Source organism: Corythoichthys intestinalis, chromosome 18 (genome assembly GCF_030265065.1).
Source record: "Corythoichthys intestinalis isolate RoL2023-P3 chromosome 18, ASM3026506v1, whole genome shotgun sequence".
Lineage (NCBI taxonomy): Eukaryota > Metazoa > Chordata > Actinopteri > Syngnathiformes > Syngnathidae > Corythoichthys > Corythoichthys intestinalis.
The window spans coordinates 15049986-15072231 of record NC_080412.1 but is presented as its reverse complement, the minus strand read 5'-3'; the positions used below and the strand labels follow the sequence as shown (position 1 = coordinate 15072231).

Here is a 22246-nt window from a genome sequence, read left to right as displayed (position 1 = left end):
GCCTCTAATTGCACATTTCACTGTGTTGCCGTTCTTCAGTCAAGACTCTGTAGACTGGTGCTGCATTTGAGGAAGGTTGGAAAAATTTCCAACCTACGACTAGGATAAATCATTGGAACGCCACTCGATATTGGGGGGCCCTAGTCGTAAAGTCAGAAAAAAAAGTACCCCGACTTCACGAGTTGCTTCAATCAGACGTCACTTGACAAAATGCACGGCCCTTCAATAGTAAAACTAAAGAAGGCAGCTTACAGTGTGTTCTTTTTACCTTAGCCGTCTTTTTTTGCTCCAGTATTTGATCGCCTACGAGAAGCCGGAGGTCAACATGTCTTTTCATGGCCAAAATAAAAAACACTTGGAACACTTTGAGGTTGCAACTGGTACCATCCGAGTGGGATAAGTCCGACTTCCCACCTTCCTCGAATGCAGCATGAGCACAAGTGGCCGAAGCACTCATCTCTATTGTGGTCGCATTGTCCATCTAAAAAATTAGTCCCGCCGAAATAAATGAATTACGGCAGTTTGGTGTGACATTGTTTAGGCCGCATGGGTATTTTGAACAACGATCTACATTTTGAATTTATTTGAATATGTAAGATCTGTTAATATCGTTTTTTATTGGCATGCTAGGAAAGGACCACTGACTCGCGCTAGCTTAGCCACTCCAGAGCCCTAAAATTAAAAATAACTAACAAACTGCATGGAATTTGTTGAAATCAACTCAACCGACTAATTTAACCCCCGCTAACTGGAAGATTAAGCCCAATGTCAAAAATTCTTCCGCTTTAAAACCTGGCCTTCAAATATGTCACAATATGTGGGTACACATTTGGACTACATTATCCGAAATGTGATGTTCAAATATGTAGAAGCTAGGTTTTAATTATTCATTCATTCATTTTCTGAGCCGCTTATTCTCAAGAGGGTGCTGGAGCCTATCCCAGCGAACTATGGGTACTAGGCGGGCTACACCCTGAATCAGTTGCCAGCCAATTGCAGGGCACAAGGAGACGAACAACCATTCACCCACACGCTCATACCTAAGGACAATATTTAGAGTGTTCGATCAGCCTACCATGCATGTTTTTGTAATGTGGAGGGAAACCGTAGTATGCGGAGAAACCCCACGCAGGCACGGGAAGAGCATGCAAATTCCACACAGGAAGGCCGGAGCCTGCGATTGAACCTTTGATCTCAGAACTCTGATTCACTGTGGCGAACCCTGATGGGAAAAGACGAACGGAAAACAAGATTTTTATGAATAATATTATGATTTTTTTTTTTTTTTTAATTAAAAAATAATAAAAAATAAATTTAAAAAACATGCAAAAAACACATAATTTTGAAAAATGCTGGCCGATGTAATTATGTTATTGGGTTTTTGGGGGGCATTTTGGTTTTTTTTTAGGAATAAAAAAAATTAATATAAATAAATAATTGATCAAATGTAAGTGAAAATAAGAAAAACAGAAATGCTCTCTGGTTAAAGCCCCCAATAGCTAATATAGACGGGCACTGGAAGTCACTCACAGCAGGGGGTGCTGAAGATCTTTTTTAGCTTTTACCATCCAAAAACAGCAGTTTTGGTCCAAATTTGTCCTTCTCGCGCGTTTTCTCCATACAAGGAGTGCACAATGGCAGTACACACGCATGCTGGATAATTTACGTATGTACTAGTAGGCTACTACAAAGACAGCATTCTATTTCACCTACAGTGTGTGTTAGAGTTTTTGTATTGGAAATAAAAGTGTCCGTGTATTATAATGCAAGACGCTGCAAGACACACGAACATGTTTGAAAACTAAAAGGTCACAAGTCAATTGCACACGAAGAACCAACGGCTGAAGCTCAAGAGCAACACAAAATAATAATATAGCTTCAATGCAAGCATGTCTTACCTAATTGAAGACACCAAAGATAGATTTCCTTTCTGAACTCCACGGACTAAATCTACAGCTAACTTTTCCTCGCTGGGCACTATTTTAGAACTAGCATAGTACTCATATTCATTTTTGACCTTGAATTGAATTTTAGAAATTTTCTCTGTTTTTGTAAAGAAAAAAAAAAACATTTTTGCGCCATTTTAACGCCTCTTCTGTCAACAGTTAACTTTTCTGTAGCAACTTATTCAACGTCACCTGGTAGCAAGCAAGGTGACCATGTTATTAACAAACAAAAACGTTTCCAACATATAAATTTAATCCCCAAAGTTAAATACGCTATTGTTTCAAAGTGTTTTTTTTTTTTTTTTTTTTTTCATTTTTAATGAAAAAATGAAATGAAAAATAATCTACCAAAACTTTATTTCTTGCTCCCCAACACCAGGAGGTGCTGCAGCACTTTCAGCATCCCACCTCTCGCAAATATAGCTTTATAAAAAATACAATTTATCAATTCATTTAAAAAATATATATGTATTTTTTAAAGTTTTTAATTAAAACATGTAGTTAATTCATTCGCCCCTCCCAGTCAGAATGTATTCGACGTCTAGCGCGGTCATTGGCAACCAATGACTTCAATGAGTGCCCTTTTGAGGGCTTAAACTGCTCTGGCGAGATTCACTGACATTAACCCTCTTTTCTTTCCCGCCTGTATCAGATCTCTGACAGCCTTCGTCAGAGCTACGCGACGTCGGCGCTATGGAAGTTCCTCAGTCTGGGCTACGCCCTCATGCTGTGCCCCTTCATCATCGTCCTGGGGGGCATGTTCTTCCTGGCCACGGCGCTCTTCTTCCTGGATGATCGGGAGAAGGCTCAGAATCAGTAAGTAGCTCTGAAAATTAAAATCCCTCACAGTTGCATCTGCATAACTTCACATACTTAACGTCAAATTACGAGACAGCGCTGTGCTGAGAGATTGGGTTTAGCACATCATTAAATATTTATTGACATTAAGAACAATGCGCTTGCCAGCCAAAATTTATAAAACTGCAATACAGCGGTACTTCGACATACGATCCTTTCGACATGCGACGTAAAATTTGACTCGTTGTTGGTCTCGACATATGACGATATGCTGGAAACACGATGTTTTATGACAGCATCGCAATTTCATTGTTTTCCTGCAAAACGGACGCACGGCAGATTTTCTTGTGAGAGAAATCAAAATGTGTCCCATGAAGGTTAGTGCAGATGGTGAAAAAAGGAAAAATGTTACACCATTGAAATGAAGATGGAAATGATAGAAAAATATGAGCGTGGCGTGCGTATCAGTGAACTGGCATGACAATACGGCCGGAATATGTCTACGATCTTGATGGTCCTCCTCCAACCTCTGTTCGCCAGGTTGAGGAGACAATTATTAGTATTGTAACACCATCAAGGAAGTCGCCAGTGTCAGGTTTTTAATAATTTATTTCAGAACTTGTACAACACAACACAACTACTGTCCGCTCTAGCCGGCGCCAACAACAAGAGAACATGAAAATGTTCTCTCCCTACCTTTGCGATCTTCTCCGTCTAAACAATCCAACCCGTTCACTTCGCTCTACCACTATTCCTCCCCTCTCCGTCCCCCGTGTCCGCCTCTCCACCTTTGGTTCCAGAGCTTTTAGTCATTGCGCCCCCCCAGCTCTGGAACTCCCTACCCCCTGATCTCCGCAGCATATCTACTCTATCACTTTTCAAATCTAGACTGAAAACACACCTGTTCACTCTTTCTTACCCACCATAACCCCTGGCTGTCATATATTTGTACTTCTTTTTATTGTGCTTTTAATTTTTTATCCTTTTAATACCTTTTTATCGTACTGTGATTCCATGTCTCTTGTGAAGCATCTTTGTGTGTTTGAAAAGCGCTCTAGAAATAAAATGTATTATTATTATTATTATTTTTATTATGAAAAGTGAAAGTAAAAACTCTTCCACATCCCTCTCACTCTCTCGTCAGTCACACAGTGCGTTCAGGAACAGCATGCAAAACACAACCACTATATAAGAACCCAATTTGTTACATTATTACTATTATTATCATTATTCTTTATTCCGATTTGCATTTATAATTTGTTTTGTTATGTGTAATTGCTATTTGTAATTGTACCTGCAGTGTTCATGAAGGATTTATTGTAGGTTTTGGGCTGTGGAACGAATTAATTGAATTACAGTGATCCCTCGCTATTTCGCACTTCAAACTTCGCGCACTCAGTCCATCACAGATTTTTTTTTTTTCAAGAAAAAATAAATTAAATACAGATGAGCTGTCCCGAGCCGATCGCGTAGTCTCACTCTACCTCCCTCCCTCCCCCTGCTCTTTGTTGGTCAGGCAGTGAGTCCACTGGAGTTGCTAATTAAAATTAACCATGATTGACAGCAGGTAATGTTTGATCTTACCAGAGAAGCGTACTTCAAAGCGCCACATGCGTCAATCATTGTTTAACTTGTTAAACAGTTGCTGTGGCGAGTCATTGTGTGTAAGTGAGCAGCTTGAGCAGATTTGATAGGACTCACTCAATGAATAAATTAATAAAGCCAAGTATTCTTCTGCTTTATTCTTTTTTAAAAACAATTCGATGGGACAGTAACATTTAAAACTTTTCATAATAATTACATTTGAAGAGCTTACATACCATTTATTAAAACATATATTTAATATATAATAATATATATGTTTTTTTAATTATACTTTGGGAAAAAAGTGAAAAAACATGTCATATATATTTACAGCTTAAAAATTAATTAATCGTAATTAATCGCAATTAATTGCAATTCAAACCATCTATAAAATATTCCATATTTTTCTGTAAATTATTGTTGGAATGGAAAGATAAGACACAAGATGGATATATACGTTCAACATACGGTACATGAGTACTGTATTTCTTTATTATAACAATAAATCAACAAGATGGCATTACCATTATTAACATTCTGTTAAAGCGATCCATGGATAGAAAGACTTGTAGTTCTTAAAAGATTAATATTAGTACAAGTTGTAGAAATTTTATATTAAAACCCCTCTTCATGTTTTCGTTTTAATAAAATTTGTAAAATTTTCAATCAAAAAATAAACTAGTAGCCCGCCATTGTTGATGTCAATAATTACTTACACAATGCTCATGGGTGCTGAAGCCTTTAAAATCAGTCGCACCCAAGCGCCAGCAGTGGGCACCAAAACTCAGAAAAACACAACAATTTTACACATTTCACTGTGCAGCCATTTTAATCTGTTTGAGCGGAGCATTTGTGCGTTAATTGCGTCAAATATTTTATCGTGATTAATTAAAAGAATTAATTACCGCCCGTTAACGCGGTAATTTTGACAGCCCTAATAAATATGTATATGTCTTTCCAATGCTAAATCTGAATAAACACAATGAACACAATTTTTATTTTTTTATGGTCGCTACGTCGCAGTTTTGCACCTATCGCAACGAGTTCTAGTCCCCATTAACCGCGAAAAACGAGGGATCACTGTATAATGTATTGTTATGGGAAAATCCTGCTCAACATACGACCATTGTGACTTACAAACCAGGTCCTAGAACTAATTAAATTTGTATGTTGATCTCTCGAAATACACTGGGGAAAAAAATGCCACTTCAAAAATGAGTACATTTTTTTTAAACGAGTTGCTTTTGCTTATATGCAATGAAAATACAAATGTTTCATCACAAGAGTAGACAAGTAGTTATTATCAATATATTGGGTCATTGTTTTGCATGTGTTGGCTTTTTCCAGGAGTAGGGCCCACAGAAACCACATCATAGCTTACTTATGGCAGCCGTCAACCTCCACCACAGCAACAGCCTCAGTAAAATTATACATTTAACAATACACGGAGGACATATTAACAGCTTGGAGGGTAGCCTGAAAGCAGGAGTACATCAAAGTGTTGTACATAACTCTCTTTCCACGAACCTCTCCCAAGCGTTTCCCAATGGCTTTCAAGCTCTTACAACTACAAATAGACTATTTTTTTTTCAGTTTACCCCTTGATAGGGCGCTCATTGAACTCATTGGCTGCCATTCACACCACTAGACATCCAATCCATTTGGCTTGGGAGGGTCTGGCAGCAATCGAACAATCTTCCCTCCTAATTTTTTTTAATAGAGAATAAGACCAAAAGATAGAGAAAGCTCAAAACAAATTCAACCTGGAAACTTATGCAATATTTATCTCATTTGTTCATTTTCTCCTTCCAAATGCATTGGACATCTAGCATCATCAAGTGAACTGAAAGATGAGCATTCACTGTTTTAAATGAATTGGATGTCTATTATTGTCAATGGCAGGCAATGCGTGAGTTTGGGGGCAAGCAATAAACCTGAGCTATAAATGGAAACAGTGTATCCAAAAAAAGCCAGCTGCCTAGAAATAAATTTTTAAAAAGTAGTCCTTGAAGCTAGAAATAGACACGCTACAGTGAGTATAGTAGTTCGGCTTCGCTGCTTTTATAAATAGCTAAGTATCCGACGACATACTCAAAGAAGGGGAAACGGTGCTCTGGAAAGTCACTTGGAATTTATATATCAGAGGCTTTATAGCGTGAATGTAATCTATAAATATCAACCATGGAACAACCCCTGTCGTACAAAGTCCTACATGTTGTCAGTGTTCTTGGTCCCTGAGGAGATAAGGTTATGTAAGAACTGCTGCTCTTGAAGTTTTTCTTCTTTCAGATGTCTTGCGCAAATCTGTGCAGGGGACTTCTATGTTTTAGGCTATGTGAGGTATGCAACAGTATGTTTTCTGAGCATAAATACCTTTAGCTAGTGTGTAATTAACTTGTCAGGGGTAGTCATGCATTCATCCATTTTCCCAACTGACCGGGCGAGAGGCAGGGTACCCTGGAATGGTCATTTCTTAATTTTTTTTTTTTTTTTTTTTTACGTAAAAACAGCATCTTCTAAAAATGACGTGATTGCACCCGATTTCCAATCACATGATATAATCATCTGGGATTCCTATGCCAGTTTCTATCAATCCTCTGATTTTTTATTTTATTTTTTTTCAAATCAGATTGTATCTAATTAATTACCATATTGGCCCGAATATAAGACTGTGTTTTTTGCATTGAAATAAGACTGAAAAAGAGTCGTTTTATATTCGCAGTCTAGACATTATACCCATTCACGACGCTAGATGACGCCAGATATCATTGAAGCGATGTTCTGTTATGACAGATCTCAGCTACTCTCCCCATTCACGACGCTAGATGGCCCCAGATATCATTGAAGCGATGTTCTGTCATGACAGATCTCAGCTACTAGTTGAACCAGTTTGCATTATTTTATTGCAATGTGTTTCCTTATTCAGATTTGTTTCAAGACTCCAGTTAAAGTTAGACTTCACTTTGATGGTTAATGCAGTTATTGCAATTTTGTTGTTTTATCACAATAGATTGGTTTATTTACATTTAAAAAACCAGAAGCCATTCATTTACGAATGTGATTGCACTTTAGTTCACATAACCCTAACCCATATTTAAATGTTCAGATATTTAGATTTGAACGAGGCAAAATAACTTGCTTTTTCTTTCAAATATATTGTTATAATCATTTGTTTCCGATGTACTGTAATTATTTTCTGTATAAAAATGAATTTGGTGTTCAAAAGTTTTTTTTCCAACTTGAGTCTTGAAAAAGAGGGGGTCGTTTTATAATCAGGGCAGTCTTATAGTCGGGCCAATACGGTAATTGCGGGATTATATTTAGGAGTTAGGTTGAAGAGGGCAGCCTTCTGCAGGTTAAAATTAGGCAGTAGAGGACATAGCACATGGATTTATTGATTCCTGTGTTGCCTGTAGGTTTTTAGTATTCTGGAATTCATTTCAGCTGCAATCCTTTCCATTCAAAATATCAATGGCAGCCAATAAAAGACTAAAGAATAGAATAAATGGGGCATTATAATTAGAAATTCTCTTGACATTTGTCAGGGACAAGCTGGCACATGTGGCCGACGGTTTCCACACTTTTTATTTTTCAAACACCTCATTGTAAATACAAAGGGTGCGGTAGCTGCTCAGGGCCTTAAAAGGATAAAGCAAATGGGTAAGGTATGACGACTTCTTTCTTATTTTATCACATTGACATACTCCCTTGCTGCCTGCGCTTTCAGAAATGACTTCCTTCCTGTTACAGATGGACATTTTTAGACAGGATGGCAGTCTGATGCTTGACGTCTTGTCTCCAGTCAGTCCGCCTCTTTGTGTTCCCACACTAAAACGCCTCGTGAAGTGAAATGAAACATTTGCTGTGGCTTAACCCTCTTGATTGGATGTATAGTGCCATCAATGGCAGTCAATTAGTTAATTGTTCTAAACAAGTGAAAAATATTAGCATTTACACTTTCAAGACTGACTAGTTTTACTCAATAAATGACTCTTTGCAAACTGTATTTCATATTTTTGTGTGCCATCCAAATTCTTAAATTTCTTCTTTGTCTCTTCAGGTTGAGTCAACTCTCTCGACCCTCCACTTCAGTCAAGGTGTGATCAGGTAAATTTTTGTTGTTTCAACACCAACATTGTTGTCATCCTGTGCTCACACACCTATGGAATGAGGGTGTCCTGACTTATAAATGACATGACTGTACTTAAGAGTAGCATTGTGTTCAAAGGGTGTTTAACATTCTTGGCGTGGTTATTTGACCCTCTAACTGGCATCTTATCAAGAGCCATACGAGCAGCCTTCCCTGCTTCCTTACTTTTTTTTATTTTTTTTTTTTTATCAGATGTACACACATGTTGCCCAAGCTGTCTAATTATTAACCGAGGGGGGAAAAAAAGACAATAAAGGGCAGCGGAAGCCAAGTCTACCAAGTAGAACAATGAGGAGCAAATGTAGTCGCCGGTATAGAATAACAAGATTAAGTAACTCCTTGATGCCTGAATTTACATTTAAGAAATATACATAAAGCATTAAGCTAGGCATGTGTCGGTATGAGATTCTGATGGTATAATAATCTTAAGCAAAAATATCACGGTTTCAAGGTATCATGGTATTGTAATTACAGCTCTAAAATGTGTTACTTTAAGATATATGGGTTAAAAAAAACACTTTTTTTCCATTGAACAGGATTTTTATATTTCAAAACATACTAGCAAATTTGAACATAAGTATAATGTTAAGTTGAAATAAAATTGAAAAAAAATAATTATAATAAATAACCGAAAATAACAAATATTCTAAATAAAATTAAAATAAGTGAAGTCGTTTATGTGAGTGTAAACCCACAGCCACAGCTTAACATTATTATTATCAGAACAAAAATCATATAAATTACAGTGTATCACAAAAGTGAGTACACCCCTTGCATTTCTGCAGATATTTAAGTATGTCTTTTCATGGGACAACACTGATCAAATTACACTTTGACACAATGAAAAGTAGTCTGTGTGCAGTTTATATAATAGAGTTAATTTATTATCCCCTCAAAATAACTCAACATATAGCCATTAATATCTAAACTCCTGGCAACAAAAGTGAGTACACCCCTTAGTGAAAGTTGTCAATATTAACATACAACATGTCAGCTGTCAATATTTTGTGTGGCCACCACTATTATCCAGAACTGCATTTATCCAGAACTGCATTTACTCTTCTGGGCATGGAGTTGAGCAGAGCTTCACAGGCTGCCACTGGAATGCTCTTCCACTCCTCCATGTCGACGTTGCAGAGCTGCCGGATATTTGAGACTTTGCGCACCTCCACCTTCCGCTGGAGGATCCCCCAAAGATGTTCTTATTGGGTTGAAGTCTCGAGACATGCTTGGCCAGTCCATCACCTTTACCCTCAGCCTCTTCAGTAAAGCTGTGGTCATCTTGGAGGTGTGTTTGGGGTCATTGTCATGCTGAAACACTGCCCTGCGACTCAGTTTATGAAGGGAGGGGATCATGCTCTGCTGCAGTATTTCACAGTAAATGTTGGACTTCATGTTTCCCTCAATGGAATGCAACTCTCCAACACCTGCAACACTCATGCAGCCCCAGACCATGACATTCCCACCACCATGCTTGACTGTAGGCATGACACACTTATCTTTGTACTCCTCACCTGGTCGCCGCCTTAGACCATCGGAACCAAACAAGTTAATCTTTGTCTCATCAGACCATAGGACATGGTTCCAGTAATCCATGTGCTTTGTTGACATGTCTTCAGCAAACTGTTTGTGGGGTTTCTTGTGTACCATCTTCAGAAGAGGCTTCCTCCTGGGTTGACAGCCATGCACACCAATTTGATGTAGAGTGCGGCGTATGGTCCAAGCACTAACAGGCTGACGCCCCACCTCTTCAATCTCTGCAGCAATGCTGACAGCACTCCTGGGACGATCTTTTAAAGAAAGCATTTGGATGTGATGCTCAGCACGTGCACTCAGCTTCTTTGAACCACCAACCCGAGGCCTGTTTTGAGTTGACCCTGCTCTTTTAAAATGCTGGATGATCTTAGTCACTGTGTTGCAGCTCAGTTTCAGGGTGTTGGCAATCTTCATGTAGCCTTGGCCATCTTCATGTAGCACAACAATACGTCTTTTCCTCAGAGATCCTCAGAGAGTTCTTTGCCATGTGGTACCATGTTGGAACTTTCAGTGACCAGTATGTGAGAGTGTGAGAGCTGCACTACAAATTTGAACACACCTGCTCCCTATGCACACCTGGACCTAGTAACACTAACGAGTCACATGGCATTTTGGAGGGAAAATGACAAGCAGTACTCAGTTTGAACATTTAGGGATGTAGTTTCTAAGGGGTGTACTCACTTTTGTTGCCAGGGGTTTAGATATTAATGGCTATATTTTGAGTTATTTTGAGGGGAAAATAAATTAACTCTATTATATAAGCTGCACACAGACTACTTTTCATTGTGTCAAAGTGTCATTTTTTCCGTGTTGTCCCATTAAAAAATGTACTTAATTATCTGCAGAAATGCGAGGGGTGTACTCACTTTTGTGATACACTATATTTTCCATAAAAAGCACATGTGTATGACTTTATTCATGTTTATATTATACACATACACTTTTAACACAGACAGTTGTCAGACATGACAGACATGTTTTACCACTGCTAGACGCACTAAACACGCTGGAGTTAATTCTCGTAGCTGGTGGGAAACGTTAATTATACTGTTTACCTTTAATTTTGTCTAAATGCAAAATCATATTGGAGGTATTGCCTTCTCGGCAGCCCCCCCCCCCCCCCCCCCCCCGCTAACATATTTTACATGTCGGCTGACCCTCCTTCTCTAAGCTGCGGCCGTCTGTAACTTTTCTGTAGCCGAAGTATTACCATTCCAGCGATTTCGTTTTCATCGATGGGGGGAAAATGTTCAGGAGTTTCACCTCCTCCAGCAATCGTGTAGGACAGCTGACTTACTGACACTGAGCAACAACCTGTGGGGGAGGGTTGAGCCTTGCAGCTGCAAGCAAGGGATTTGTCCCTGCATTTATGGTACATAAAAAATAGCTAATACCTTAGGGCCGGTACGACAGAAAATATTTGCGGTTTTGAGACCGTGACATTTTCATACCACGGTAAACCTTAAAACCGGTTATCAGCACATGCCAACATTAAGCAAATACCTAAGGAAATAAAATAGTCTTAATTAAAAAATAAAATAAAATAAAACAACATAGGACATTAAATTTGTTAAATTCAGTCAAAAATTCCTATTCGTTCATTCGACCCTCCCAGCCCAAATGAATTGGACGTTAATGGCTCTCAAATGAGTTCAATATTGATATGGGCTGACCAATATAATGGCCTTCCCTCTGAAGGACAACATAACTCGAATGTGGTCCGCAACAAAGATGAGTTTGACCCTCCCATAATTAATGCTTCTAGAAACTGTAAATACAGTATCCAAATTCTTTATTCTTTATTGTGTGCAAGCATGGATCTCTGCCAAGCTCCGGGGCACTAATCCCATTGTAGTAGCAGTTGTAATTTGTGTACGGGGGGCACACAGGCCGCCAATGACAGACCGGAATAGACAGCAGATCGTGCCACCTTCTTTCTGATCACATCACAGCAATGGCACCTTGAAAAAGCTCATGTCGTTATCCCCGCTTTGCCCGTGTGTTTATTTGTGTTTGTGTATTCAGCAGATGAAAGAGATTTGAACAGTTCAAACGAGCCGACGCCACTTTATTGGTAGACTAAATGAGTTTACGATACTTAAATAAAGTCCATCTGGGGAAATAGAACACAAAGAAGGGAATATGCTGCTTTAAAAGAGTGTTTAAAGTGCCTGTGACAGGGGAAAAAAAGTATTAAATAGCATTATTATGTGAAATAAAATCATATTTTGAGACGATTCGACTATAAACAACAATTTGGCAAAGAGCAGATGATGAGATATTAGTCTTTTAATCTGCCATTTAACCACGCCTGTCATTATAGCGCACTAGCGTCCCCAGCTGGATGCTGATGTCGGCAGGGTAACGATTTCAGCTGATTTAGAATTCGGCCCATTGAGGGGGAAGATTCAGAACAAGGGAAATGCGACAGAGAGCAGCAAAATGTCATCATTGTTTCAATCTCTCTACTCCAATATATTTACAAGATATTCTTTTTATCTTAGTATTTTTCCCCAATTGCTAAATAAATGGTATGGTCTTGACAAATAACAGTCTTGTGCTTAATGGAATATGAAATATTAAAAATGCATTTATTCAGTACGACAGAGCAAAATTACCGCATAATAGTCAAAACTGATGACTTCTTGGACCTCATGAACAGTATTTTATGCCACCGGCGGTAGTCCGGCTTTTGTCATTTCCCTGCCCCAGCTTCAGAGACGAAGGGAAGAGTGTAAACAAAATAGGAGGCGTGACAGCTAGCTGACATGCTAACCCGAACCGAGCTGCTTTTCCAAGTCTTTTTCTCGCCTTTCGAAAATGGAAAAATCACACAAAACTACCCCGACTCATTTCTCCCACGGTAGCGGGGTTGATTGTCTACACCGATCAGCCAAGGCCCGGCAGCGAGCAAGTTACGGCTCGTCGTCCTGCTGCAGCCCTGGCGGGGAGGCAGTGCTCGTCGCCCAGAGAGGGGAGAGAGGGGAATGAACACAATAGCTCATTCTCGGTGGACAAACTGGCCGACGTCGGAGCGGGGGGCTGCTTGGGGCCAAGCCGAGGAAAGCGCTATGTAGGTGGGCACACGAACAGGACCAAGGGGGGTAGAACTCTACACAATCGAAAACCGGAGACTAGAGCGGGGGGCTGCTCGAGGCCAAGCCAAGGAAAGTGCTCTGTGGGCTGGCACGCAAAGAGGGCAAAGGTTGGTGTTCAACTAGAGGCCAGTCGTCAGCCGTGTGGCCTTCTCGGTGGACAGGGAGTATTGTCACCCACAAAAAGCCAAACCACCTCCTTATTAAAATGTTTGCCACGATCCCAGTATTTAACTTAATATAAAACAAGAAGCTTACTCACTTCCTTGTCCGTCCACTTGTTCCTCGGTCGTCTGACTTATTTTTGCCATAGCGGTGAACAAGGACCTTTTGGAAATCCAAAAAGCCTCACACCACTCTCACTGGTGTAGCAACAAAAGCCTGCAACACACTGGGCTGGCGTGACGCAAAAAATAAACGAATTAATCCGCAAAATCAGCGGAATCCGCAGTCCTTCTGCATGCTATATAGTAATGGCTTTATTGTTAGATGGTTATTCAGCTAACGTCACATTCGCGTTCTTCCCCAATCCGAGACTAGAGCCGGAAGTCACTCATTTTAATGGCACAGAATTTAATAAAATTGAAAGAATATATCAATCGCTTTCATACACATCAAGCAGTCCATTTTATTCAGGAGCATAAAATACCACGTGTAATATGAAATAAACATGCTTTTTTGTGTCACAGACACTTGGCCAACCCATATACAGCGGCCATTGACGGGCTAGAAGTCCAATCCATTTTGACTGAGAGGGGAGAATGAACGAATCAAAATAGATTTGACGTCTAGTGCCGTTAATAGCAGCCACATAAGTAAATTTGATGTCTGCAATCATCACTTTGTCTTGCATTGTTGTTGCTTGTTGAGGGGGCATTAAAGCATGTGTTGGTTTAGATGCAAAGGAAATATTTAGGTCACAGGCTGGTGCCCATGGTGTCAGGATGGTCCTAACAGATGGCCTCGGAGCTTTGGACCTCAACATTAATTACATACCCATGGTGAGGAGGACACGCACTAACCACGCAATCGCCTTCTCTCATCCTTTCAGGTGGCAGCCGAGCAAAGAAGCGACAGCCGGGATGACAAAGTGGCAGCGGATTTCCACTGCCACGCCACTTGACACACCAACGGAACTGCTTCTTAATTGGACACAAGGGCGCGTCTTGCCCCTCCTCGGAGACGCCTCTGAAATCGCGAGCTTGTGAGAAGCCTGCCGACTTGACAGCTCGTGTCCTCCTCACCTCTTGTCTCGGAGGATCCACCCAACTTTCATTTCGGAGAAAGCGAAGGTGACCTCTGACATCTCCTGGTGCCATACTACTGAATGCTGACCACGAACCTGCCCTGTCTGTCTTTGCCTGTCTGTCTGCGTGTCTGCTTGTCCGTCAGTCGTCGGCTGTCAATCTGCACCAAGTGCCATAGTGTCATTACATTCCTTCAGACTTTGCACTGACCACCTTCATGACATCACCGCTATGTTTACATTAGTGTTGCACCGATATCGATCGGTACCGATATGGCACTAAAATGATGTCATCTGGGTGTACTAGTAAACAACGTCCCGATGCTGCGCAATATCTACTTTTTGAGCTCTAGTTTCAATTCCCGCCATGGCCACCAGCTTGTTACCCTACCCAAGCATGGGTGTCCAGTCATGTGGCGTCCAACGATCGTTCTGATGTGAATTAAAATTAGTGATAAACTCATTGAAATTCACAGCAGAGGACTATTGGATGCCACACCGTTGGATGTCTATTCTCATTTTTTGAAGACCAACAAACGCTGCTTTATTTTATAGAGGCATGCGTAGCTGGCGGCCAACTTGGGTAGGTCGACCAGCAGCAGCATCGGCAATTATTACTTAGGACTCGCCGATACGGATGACGTCATTTTATTGCCGTATCAGTACCGATACTCGTATCAGTATCAGTGCAATACTAAGCGCTATACAGCCTTTCAAACAAAAGGTTAACAATTATTTGTGAACTGTACTCCTGTTAACAGACCAAAGCTGAAAAGGTCATGGCAGAGTGACAAAAAAAAAAAAATGCTGCGATGTTCGTGTCATCTCGGGACAAATGCAAAGTTGCGTTTACCTGCCGCGATCTCATTACGGGCCAGGCTTTGCCGTGTGTGTGAACATAGTCTTCATCGGAGAGCCAAAAAGTGTTAGCGCGCACGGGTCAGCGAATCAGCCTTAAAGCGCTCGTGTCCGCAGAGCAAGCCAGCTGTTTCCGACGAGCCTCGTACGTGTATCCTTTTTAGCGATGAGCACTTAAATCGGCGTCTACCAGAAAACGACTGGGTTGGGAGAACGTTCTGCAAGCTATTTTTCTGCGATGTTGATTTATTTTTCTTTTTTTATGTGAGTTATGTGTTAAAAGAGGTTACTGCCTGTGATTGTTTCAGAAGAATCAAAATGATTTCAATCTGGGTGGTTTTGAACAAAAAATATACATATAAAAAGGGACACTGGATTATATAATTTATAATTTATAGTATGTATATATGCTTTTTCCCCAAATATAAATGACATTTTATTATTGTGTTTTGGGGATGTATAAAGGGAATACTTTTTTTTTTCTTTTGGGGAAGTTTTTTCTCCACACTGCCTTATCAGTGAGCTTGCTTTTTCTCACTCTCTGATGCTTGGTTTAGAATTTCTTGGTTTGGAATACCCTCACAGAGGATCTTTTTTAAGATTGAGTCCAGTCCAGCCTACACAGGATGGAATAACATCCAGCCACTGTTAGTGATGAGCGATATGGCCTAAATGTCCAATTTGTTCACAAAAATTAGCAATTTGTTCCAATTGTATTGTTTCGAGACAATAAAAACAAGAGACAGAAACTGGCAGGGAAACCGGGAGGGGTGAATTTGCAATCAAAATGAATTGCACGCCTAGCGCCATCAATGGTGCTGAAAGATAAGCATTCACAGTTGATGTTTTAATAATTTATCATTTTATTTATTCATAAAATATATAAATAAAACAATGGTTAAGAATAAAAAATATAGTATATATAATTATTATTGAGATCTGGGGACCACGTATGTAAACATCACTTGTATAGCAAATGTTAATATTGTGGCCTAAATGACCCAAAATTTGATGTCCTCATACCTGGACTCCAGATCTTCAACGGGTTGTTTTAATTTCTTTAAATTAACAAAAATATGTCACTTGCCCTGAAAAAGTTTTTTTTTTTTTTTTTTAAATCAGATTGACGTTGAACAAAATTAACTTAAATAAAATGCAAAACATTCGTTCATTCAGCTTAAACATTTTTACAGAAGATACAATTTTCCCCCGAAATCCTAAAGCCACTAATACAAGTTAAGTTTTGAGGCAGATGCATGGCATGCAAGAGAAATCAATAGGCACTTTTCAGGTTTGCAAGGGAACATATGTAATGTGGACGTGTTGACCTCATGTAGAAATAAAAGGGATGTTGCAGGAGTCTTTAGCTGTGTCCATTCAGAGCCTGTACGCTTCTGGACGTGATTGACGGAGGATCCTCCTCCCTGGTGTTTTTTCTGGTTGCGTAAAAATGAAATTCATTGTCATTTAGATCAATAAAATATCATAAAACAATGCAAACATATGAAACAAGTTCTGAACTGCCAACATTTTAGAGTGCCAAGCGAATCATTGTCACCATTGGTACTTAGTAATGGTTAGCTTGATGCTATAAAAATGTTTGCGGTTAAGTTCTTGCATCATAAGTTTGTTATTTCATTATATTGGATGATTAGCTGCGTGGAGCTCACTGAATGTGATTGTGTCCGACCTGATGCATTTGTACATGCGCGTCCTCTTAATAATCGAACCATTTTGCACATTTAATGTTCAGGGATTTATTTGAACAATAGCGTAGCACCAATGTCTCCGTTCCATCGTTTCACGCTCTCGCGGAGGCATGAATTGATTTGCCAAATTTAGTCCATCTAGCACCGATCCTTCAGTATCTGTCGTATCTAGCAAATCTGTGTAAATCATCCTTGTGGTGATGTGTTGAGAATGCTCTATTTCTTGTTGTACAAGAATCCTGTATATAAAGAAACCTGTTCTATTTCTGATGTTTTACAGAAAATGAGGTTTCATTTTATTTTCAGGCAGGTTTACCCAAGAGCAGTGTGAAATGATATTATTCTAGAACTGAACTGTGATGCTCCCGTCAGGGGTTGATAGAATATGTACACAACTACACATGATGTAATTCAAATAAACCTACAGTATTTAATCACCTATGTCTGTCTATGTCTATGTGTTTTTATGAAAGCTTACATCATGCAGGGTTTTTTTTGTGTTATTGCCTGCCATTGATGGCCACAGACATCTAATCCATTTTGACTGGTAGAGTTGAATGTTTATCCGCCCCTCCCAGTCAAAATGGATTGGACGTCTGTCACCATCAATGGCAATGAAAGATGAACTCTCAATGCCATTTGAAATGGATTTCGAGTTTATTAGCAGCACACTAAGAAGGGCACGGTTAACTTATTCACTGGCAGTATACTAGTACTGTATATGCAGAGGCGTCGCAACCCATTAGGCAAACGAGGCAATTGCCTAGGGCCCCTAGCCAGCAGGGGCCCCCAGAGGGCCAACAGATTTAGCACACACAGCTTTACTGCACTGTCGCAGCGACAAGTGGGAAAGTGCCAGTGAAAGCCTTGTGTCTGAGTTCCCTTCACTCGCTCTACACTCCCCACACCTCCCTCACGTGACTCAGAGTGAGCGTGAGCGGCGATTTGTTTTTTTTTTTAATTGGCGTATACCCAAAATGAAGACAAGTTATCCTTCTGGTAGCGACAAAAGAAAGAAAAAAAAGCAGAAGTGGAGAAAAGAAGGCAAGACAGCGGTGAGTGTACTTTGTTACTGTAGTTTTATGTCCTAATGTAGTAGAAGCTGGGCACTTTGAGTGTCCTAAAAAGCGCTCTATGAGACCGAGGCGTTATTATACTTTTATTAAATATGCTATTACTCCAAGTCCAACTGTCCCCCTTACTTGCACATGCTCGAAGGGCCCCACGTTGCTTGTTGCCTGGGGTCCCCGGAGACCCTTGCTGCGCCTCTGTGTATATGTATTGCATATGTATTGCAGTAGTTGGTAAAAGAAGTGCCTTTACCATAATTTTCGGACTATAAGCCGCTATTTTTTTATTCATTTTGAATCCTGCTGCTTATAGACCCTACCCACGTGACGTCACAACTCCGCTCTCCTGAATGGTACCGCCCAATTGTCCGTCAAAACATAGTGTTTACCTGTTACGGCTACGTACATTCCTCCTATTTACGGCGTGTTTTTCTGCTCCTTAACATTAATAATCAAAATGGTGAAGGCGTGTGTGGCTGTTGGTTGCACTAACAGAGAAGATGGAAGGAGAGACTTGAAGTTTTACCGTATTCCGAGGGATCCAAAGAGGAGAGCGAAATGGACGGCTGCAATTCGACGTGAAAACTGGGCACCAAAAAATTACCACAGACTATGTAGTAGTCATTTTATATCCGGTAAGATGCATTTAAGATATACTTAGAGGGTTTTGGGCTGACAAATAACCACAATTAAGATCATTGCTAGGCTAATCGCCGACAACATACACGTATGTATGTAGTGAGAGTGCTATCGCTAAACCATATAAACATTAAAAGCCTTAACTCCATTGACCAACGACATGAAATACATTAGACTTGACAGTGGATGTTAGCAATAACAAAAGATTTTGAAGTGAAAATTTCGTAACTCACCTTTCCAAGCACAAGATAGATTCCTGCCGAATTTTCGTGGACGAGGACCTGTTTCACCCAACCAGCAACGAAGTATTTATAAGCCTCCAACCTCTTGAAGTTTTTCAAATTTTCGTGAGAATAGGCTGATTTTGTGTGGACAAGATAATCGTAAATATCAGCGTAGCAGATGTCAGGCAGACAGGGCGAAGACAGTGGGTCGAAAAACATCGATTTGGGCATCAAAAATGGATCTGGCGACTGTATAGAACGAAGCTTTTCCACATAACCCCTTTTATGCAACACATCCAGTGAGTTTACGGCATCAGAAAGCACCGGGTCTTCCATGAAATGCATTTTAAATTCCTCGATCAATTGAAACCAATGCTAATACAGAGACAAAATGACGGACAAGTGGGCGGAACCATACAGCGAGCACGTGGTTTTGTGACGTCGGTGGGTAGGGTCTATAGACCAGTGTATCTTATTTGTTGATTTTTTTGGGTTAATAGGTAACACTATTTGACAGCGGCGTCATAAGACTGCCACAAGACCATCATAATTATGGCATGACAGATGTCATTAAGTGTCCTCCGGCAAATTATGTCACTAACTTTCTGTCTTTTACATCCTTTCAAAAGTGAGATAATTTGCTGGATAACACTAAATTACATCCGTTATAAGCATTCATTAATGCTCATGGCAGTGTCATGTCATAATTGTGATTGTCTAATAATTGTCTTATGTGCCACTGTAAAATAAAGTGTTATCAAATACCATAACCAGCAATTAATGAAACAACTGGAACAGTAACTGAAGAAATAATTTGCACAGAACATGATTTTTGATTGTTATTTACATCTGTAGTGCTGGAGGAATGTTGGACGACAACATTTTTGAAAGCAGAGGTTGACTGTCTCCCCCAAGGGAACAGTGACGGCCAAATGAAGCTTCTTGAAGCAATTAAGCTTTGCACACAATTGGTTCAAAGCTTCATTGTTGTTCATTTGGTCTTAAGACAGTCGTATGATGCCGCTGCCAAATAAAGTGTTAGCGGTTAATATACTGTATGTATATTTGGTTTGAATATCCCAAAATACAGTAGGGACAGCTGCGGCGTATAGTCCGGTGCAGCTTATCTATGAAAAAATGTCGTTTTCGCGCCAAGTTTGGTGAGTGGTGGCTTATAGTCAGGTGTGCAAAAATGACGGTATATTAAAAGCACCATTTGTTCTCGACAATGGGAGCCAGAGAGTTAAAACGGGAATGTATACTGCTATGAAATGAAAAGAGGCAGCCATTGTTTTTGTTTAAAAAAAAAATCTATTTAGTAATTTAAAGACAAACTTTGCACCTATCCCTTAGCGCAGGGTCGGCAAGCCAAAATGTTGAAAGATTCATATTGGACCAAATTAAAATAAAATTGTCTGGAGCCAGCAGAGGAAGAGGAAGGCAACACTAGCTGTATGTATCTAATAGCTATATTAGCCTAATATCAAAATGACTAAGTTGGCTACAAATACATAAATAACCTTCATGATTAAAACTTTATTTTCCCTGCAGTGCATCCTATAGAGCAGAGGTCACAGAACCGCGGACCTCGGTCCGGTTCGGGACCCCCAAGCCGTCTGGACCGGATCTCAAGCTGTCCGGACTAATACACGTTGCATCAACAAAAATATTTTTTTTCTCCGGGTTTGCAGAGCGCGGAATGGGCAACAAACAAAAACCTTAGCGGTGACGTGCGTGAGCCAGCCAATGGGAGTGAAGCATTTGAAAGTTATTTTTAGAACAGCATGTCTCACACTCGCTTTCCAGACTCCGCGGATGTACAGCCAAAAACTGAGCCGAATGAAGTTGGAGGAAAGGGCGAAAAGGTACGGCAAATGGCGTGCTCAAAACTACGCAAAATTGATGCAGAAAACAGTGTTTAAGGAGGAGTAGACCAACACATTTTTGTTTATTTTACCTGGCGGCAGCACAAGCCCGCTATCCTCATCTGTTCAGAGACGGTGTTCTGCCAAAATCTGCTACATTGGCGAAACGTCTACATTAGTCGAATTTGACACCCAAAGTACTACCGTGCGCGCTAAACTTGTTTTGTTTGGATGCATACAGGCAGAACGTACTAAAAAATGCCTTAAGAAAATACTTAAATGCAGTTATACCAAATAAGGACGGTTAAAATACGTTACGTGACTAATGTGTTCAACTGCTTCAAAGCTAACACAAAAAGCCACAATGGTTAAAAGTATGAGAGGGTAATACATGCAAAAAGTATTTTTCTGGCAATGAAAAGGTTCTAAAAAACTAAATAAAAACAAAAATAGTGCGTACTCGCCGCTTCTAACCGATGTGCGAATGCGTGCGAATGCTTGCAACCATCTTGTGTAGACGTTTCGCCTCGTAGGAAGGAATGGCCGAACAACGGAAGCGTTTGTAAAAAGCAGCCATTTGAAAATGCACTATGAAACGAAGAACGCAGCTTTTTCACAAAGTTTCCCTATGAACTCTGCCATCTGTTCTCAAAAAATAGTGGAATTAAGGGCTCAATATGATCGCTTTATTATTGATTACTAATTAATTATTATTAAATATTATTTATTACTTACTATAGATTTATTTTTTATATTTTATTTACATTTTTGAATGTTGTAATTATAAGCATGGCCACGTAAAGATAAGTTTGTATTTTTGGGAAAAAAAAGAAGCATTAAAAATATTTCCGGACCCGAGATTGTTGTAATTTTTTCATTTCGGACCCAGAGGATTTTTAATTCATGACCCCTGCTATAGACCCTACCCACGTGACGTCACAACTCCTTCCTCCTGACTGGTGCCGCCCAATTGTCCGTCAACACATCATGTTTACCTGTTACGGCTACGTACGTTCCTCCTATTTACGACGTGTTTTTCTGCTCGTTAACATTTATAATCAAAATGGTGAAGGCGTGTGTGGCGGTCGGTTGCAATAACAGAGAAGATAGACGGAGAAGACGGAGGGAGAGACTTGAAGTTCTACCGGATTCTGAGAGACCCGGAGAGAAGAGAGCGAGATGGGCTGCTGCAATTCGACGAGAAAACTGGGCTCCAAACGATTACCACAGATTATGTAGTAGTCATTTTATATCTGGTAAGATGCATTTAATATATATTTAGAGGGTTTTGGGCTGACAACCACAATTAAGATCATTGCTAGGCTAATCGCCGACAACATACACGTATGTATGTAGTGAGAGTGCTATCGCTAAACCATATAAACATTAAAAGCCCTAACTCCATTGACAGACGACATGAAATACATTAGACTTGACAGTGGATGTTAGCAATAACAAAAGATTTTGAATTGAAAATTTCGTAACTCACCTTTCCAAGCACAAGATAGATACCTGCCGAATTTTCG

The 22246-nt window shown here is 40.0% G+C and overlaps 1 protein-coding gene across 1 annotated transcript in view; it reads left to right on the top strand.

Annotated features, from left to right (window-relative positions):
• Nucleotides 1–17363, top strand: part of spns2 (SPNS lysolipid transporter 2, sphingosine-1-phosphate) — a 133947-nt gene extending 116584 nt beyond the window's left edge. Inside the window, exons 11-13 of the mRNA XM_057820658.1 lie at nucleotides 2599–2762; nucleotides 8389–8435; nucleotides 14161–17363. Of these exons, the coding sequence (XP_057676641.1) occupies nucleotides 2599–2762; nucleotides 8389–8431 (207 nt within the window). The 3' untranslated portion in view covers nucleotides 8432–8435; nucleotides 14161–17363. The remainder of the gene's footprint in view (nucleotides 1–2598; nucleotides 2763–8388; nucleotides 8436–14160) is intronic.
• The last annotated feature ends 4883 nt before the right edge of the window (nucleotides 17364–22246 follow it).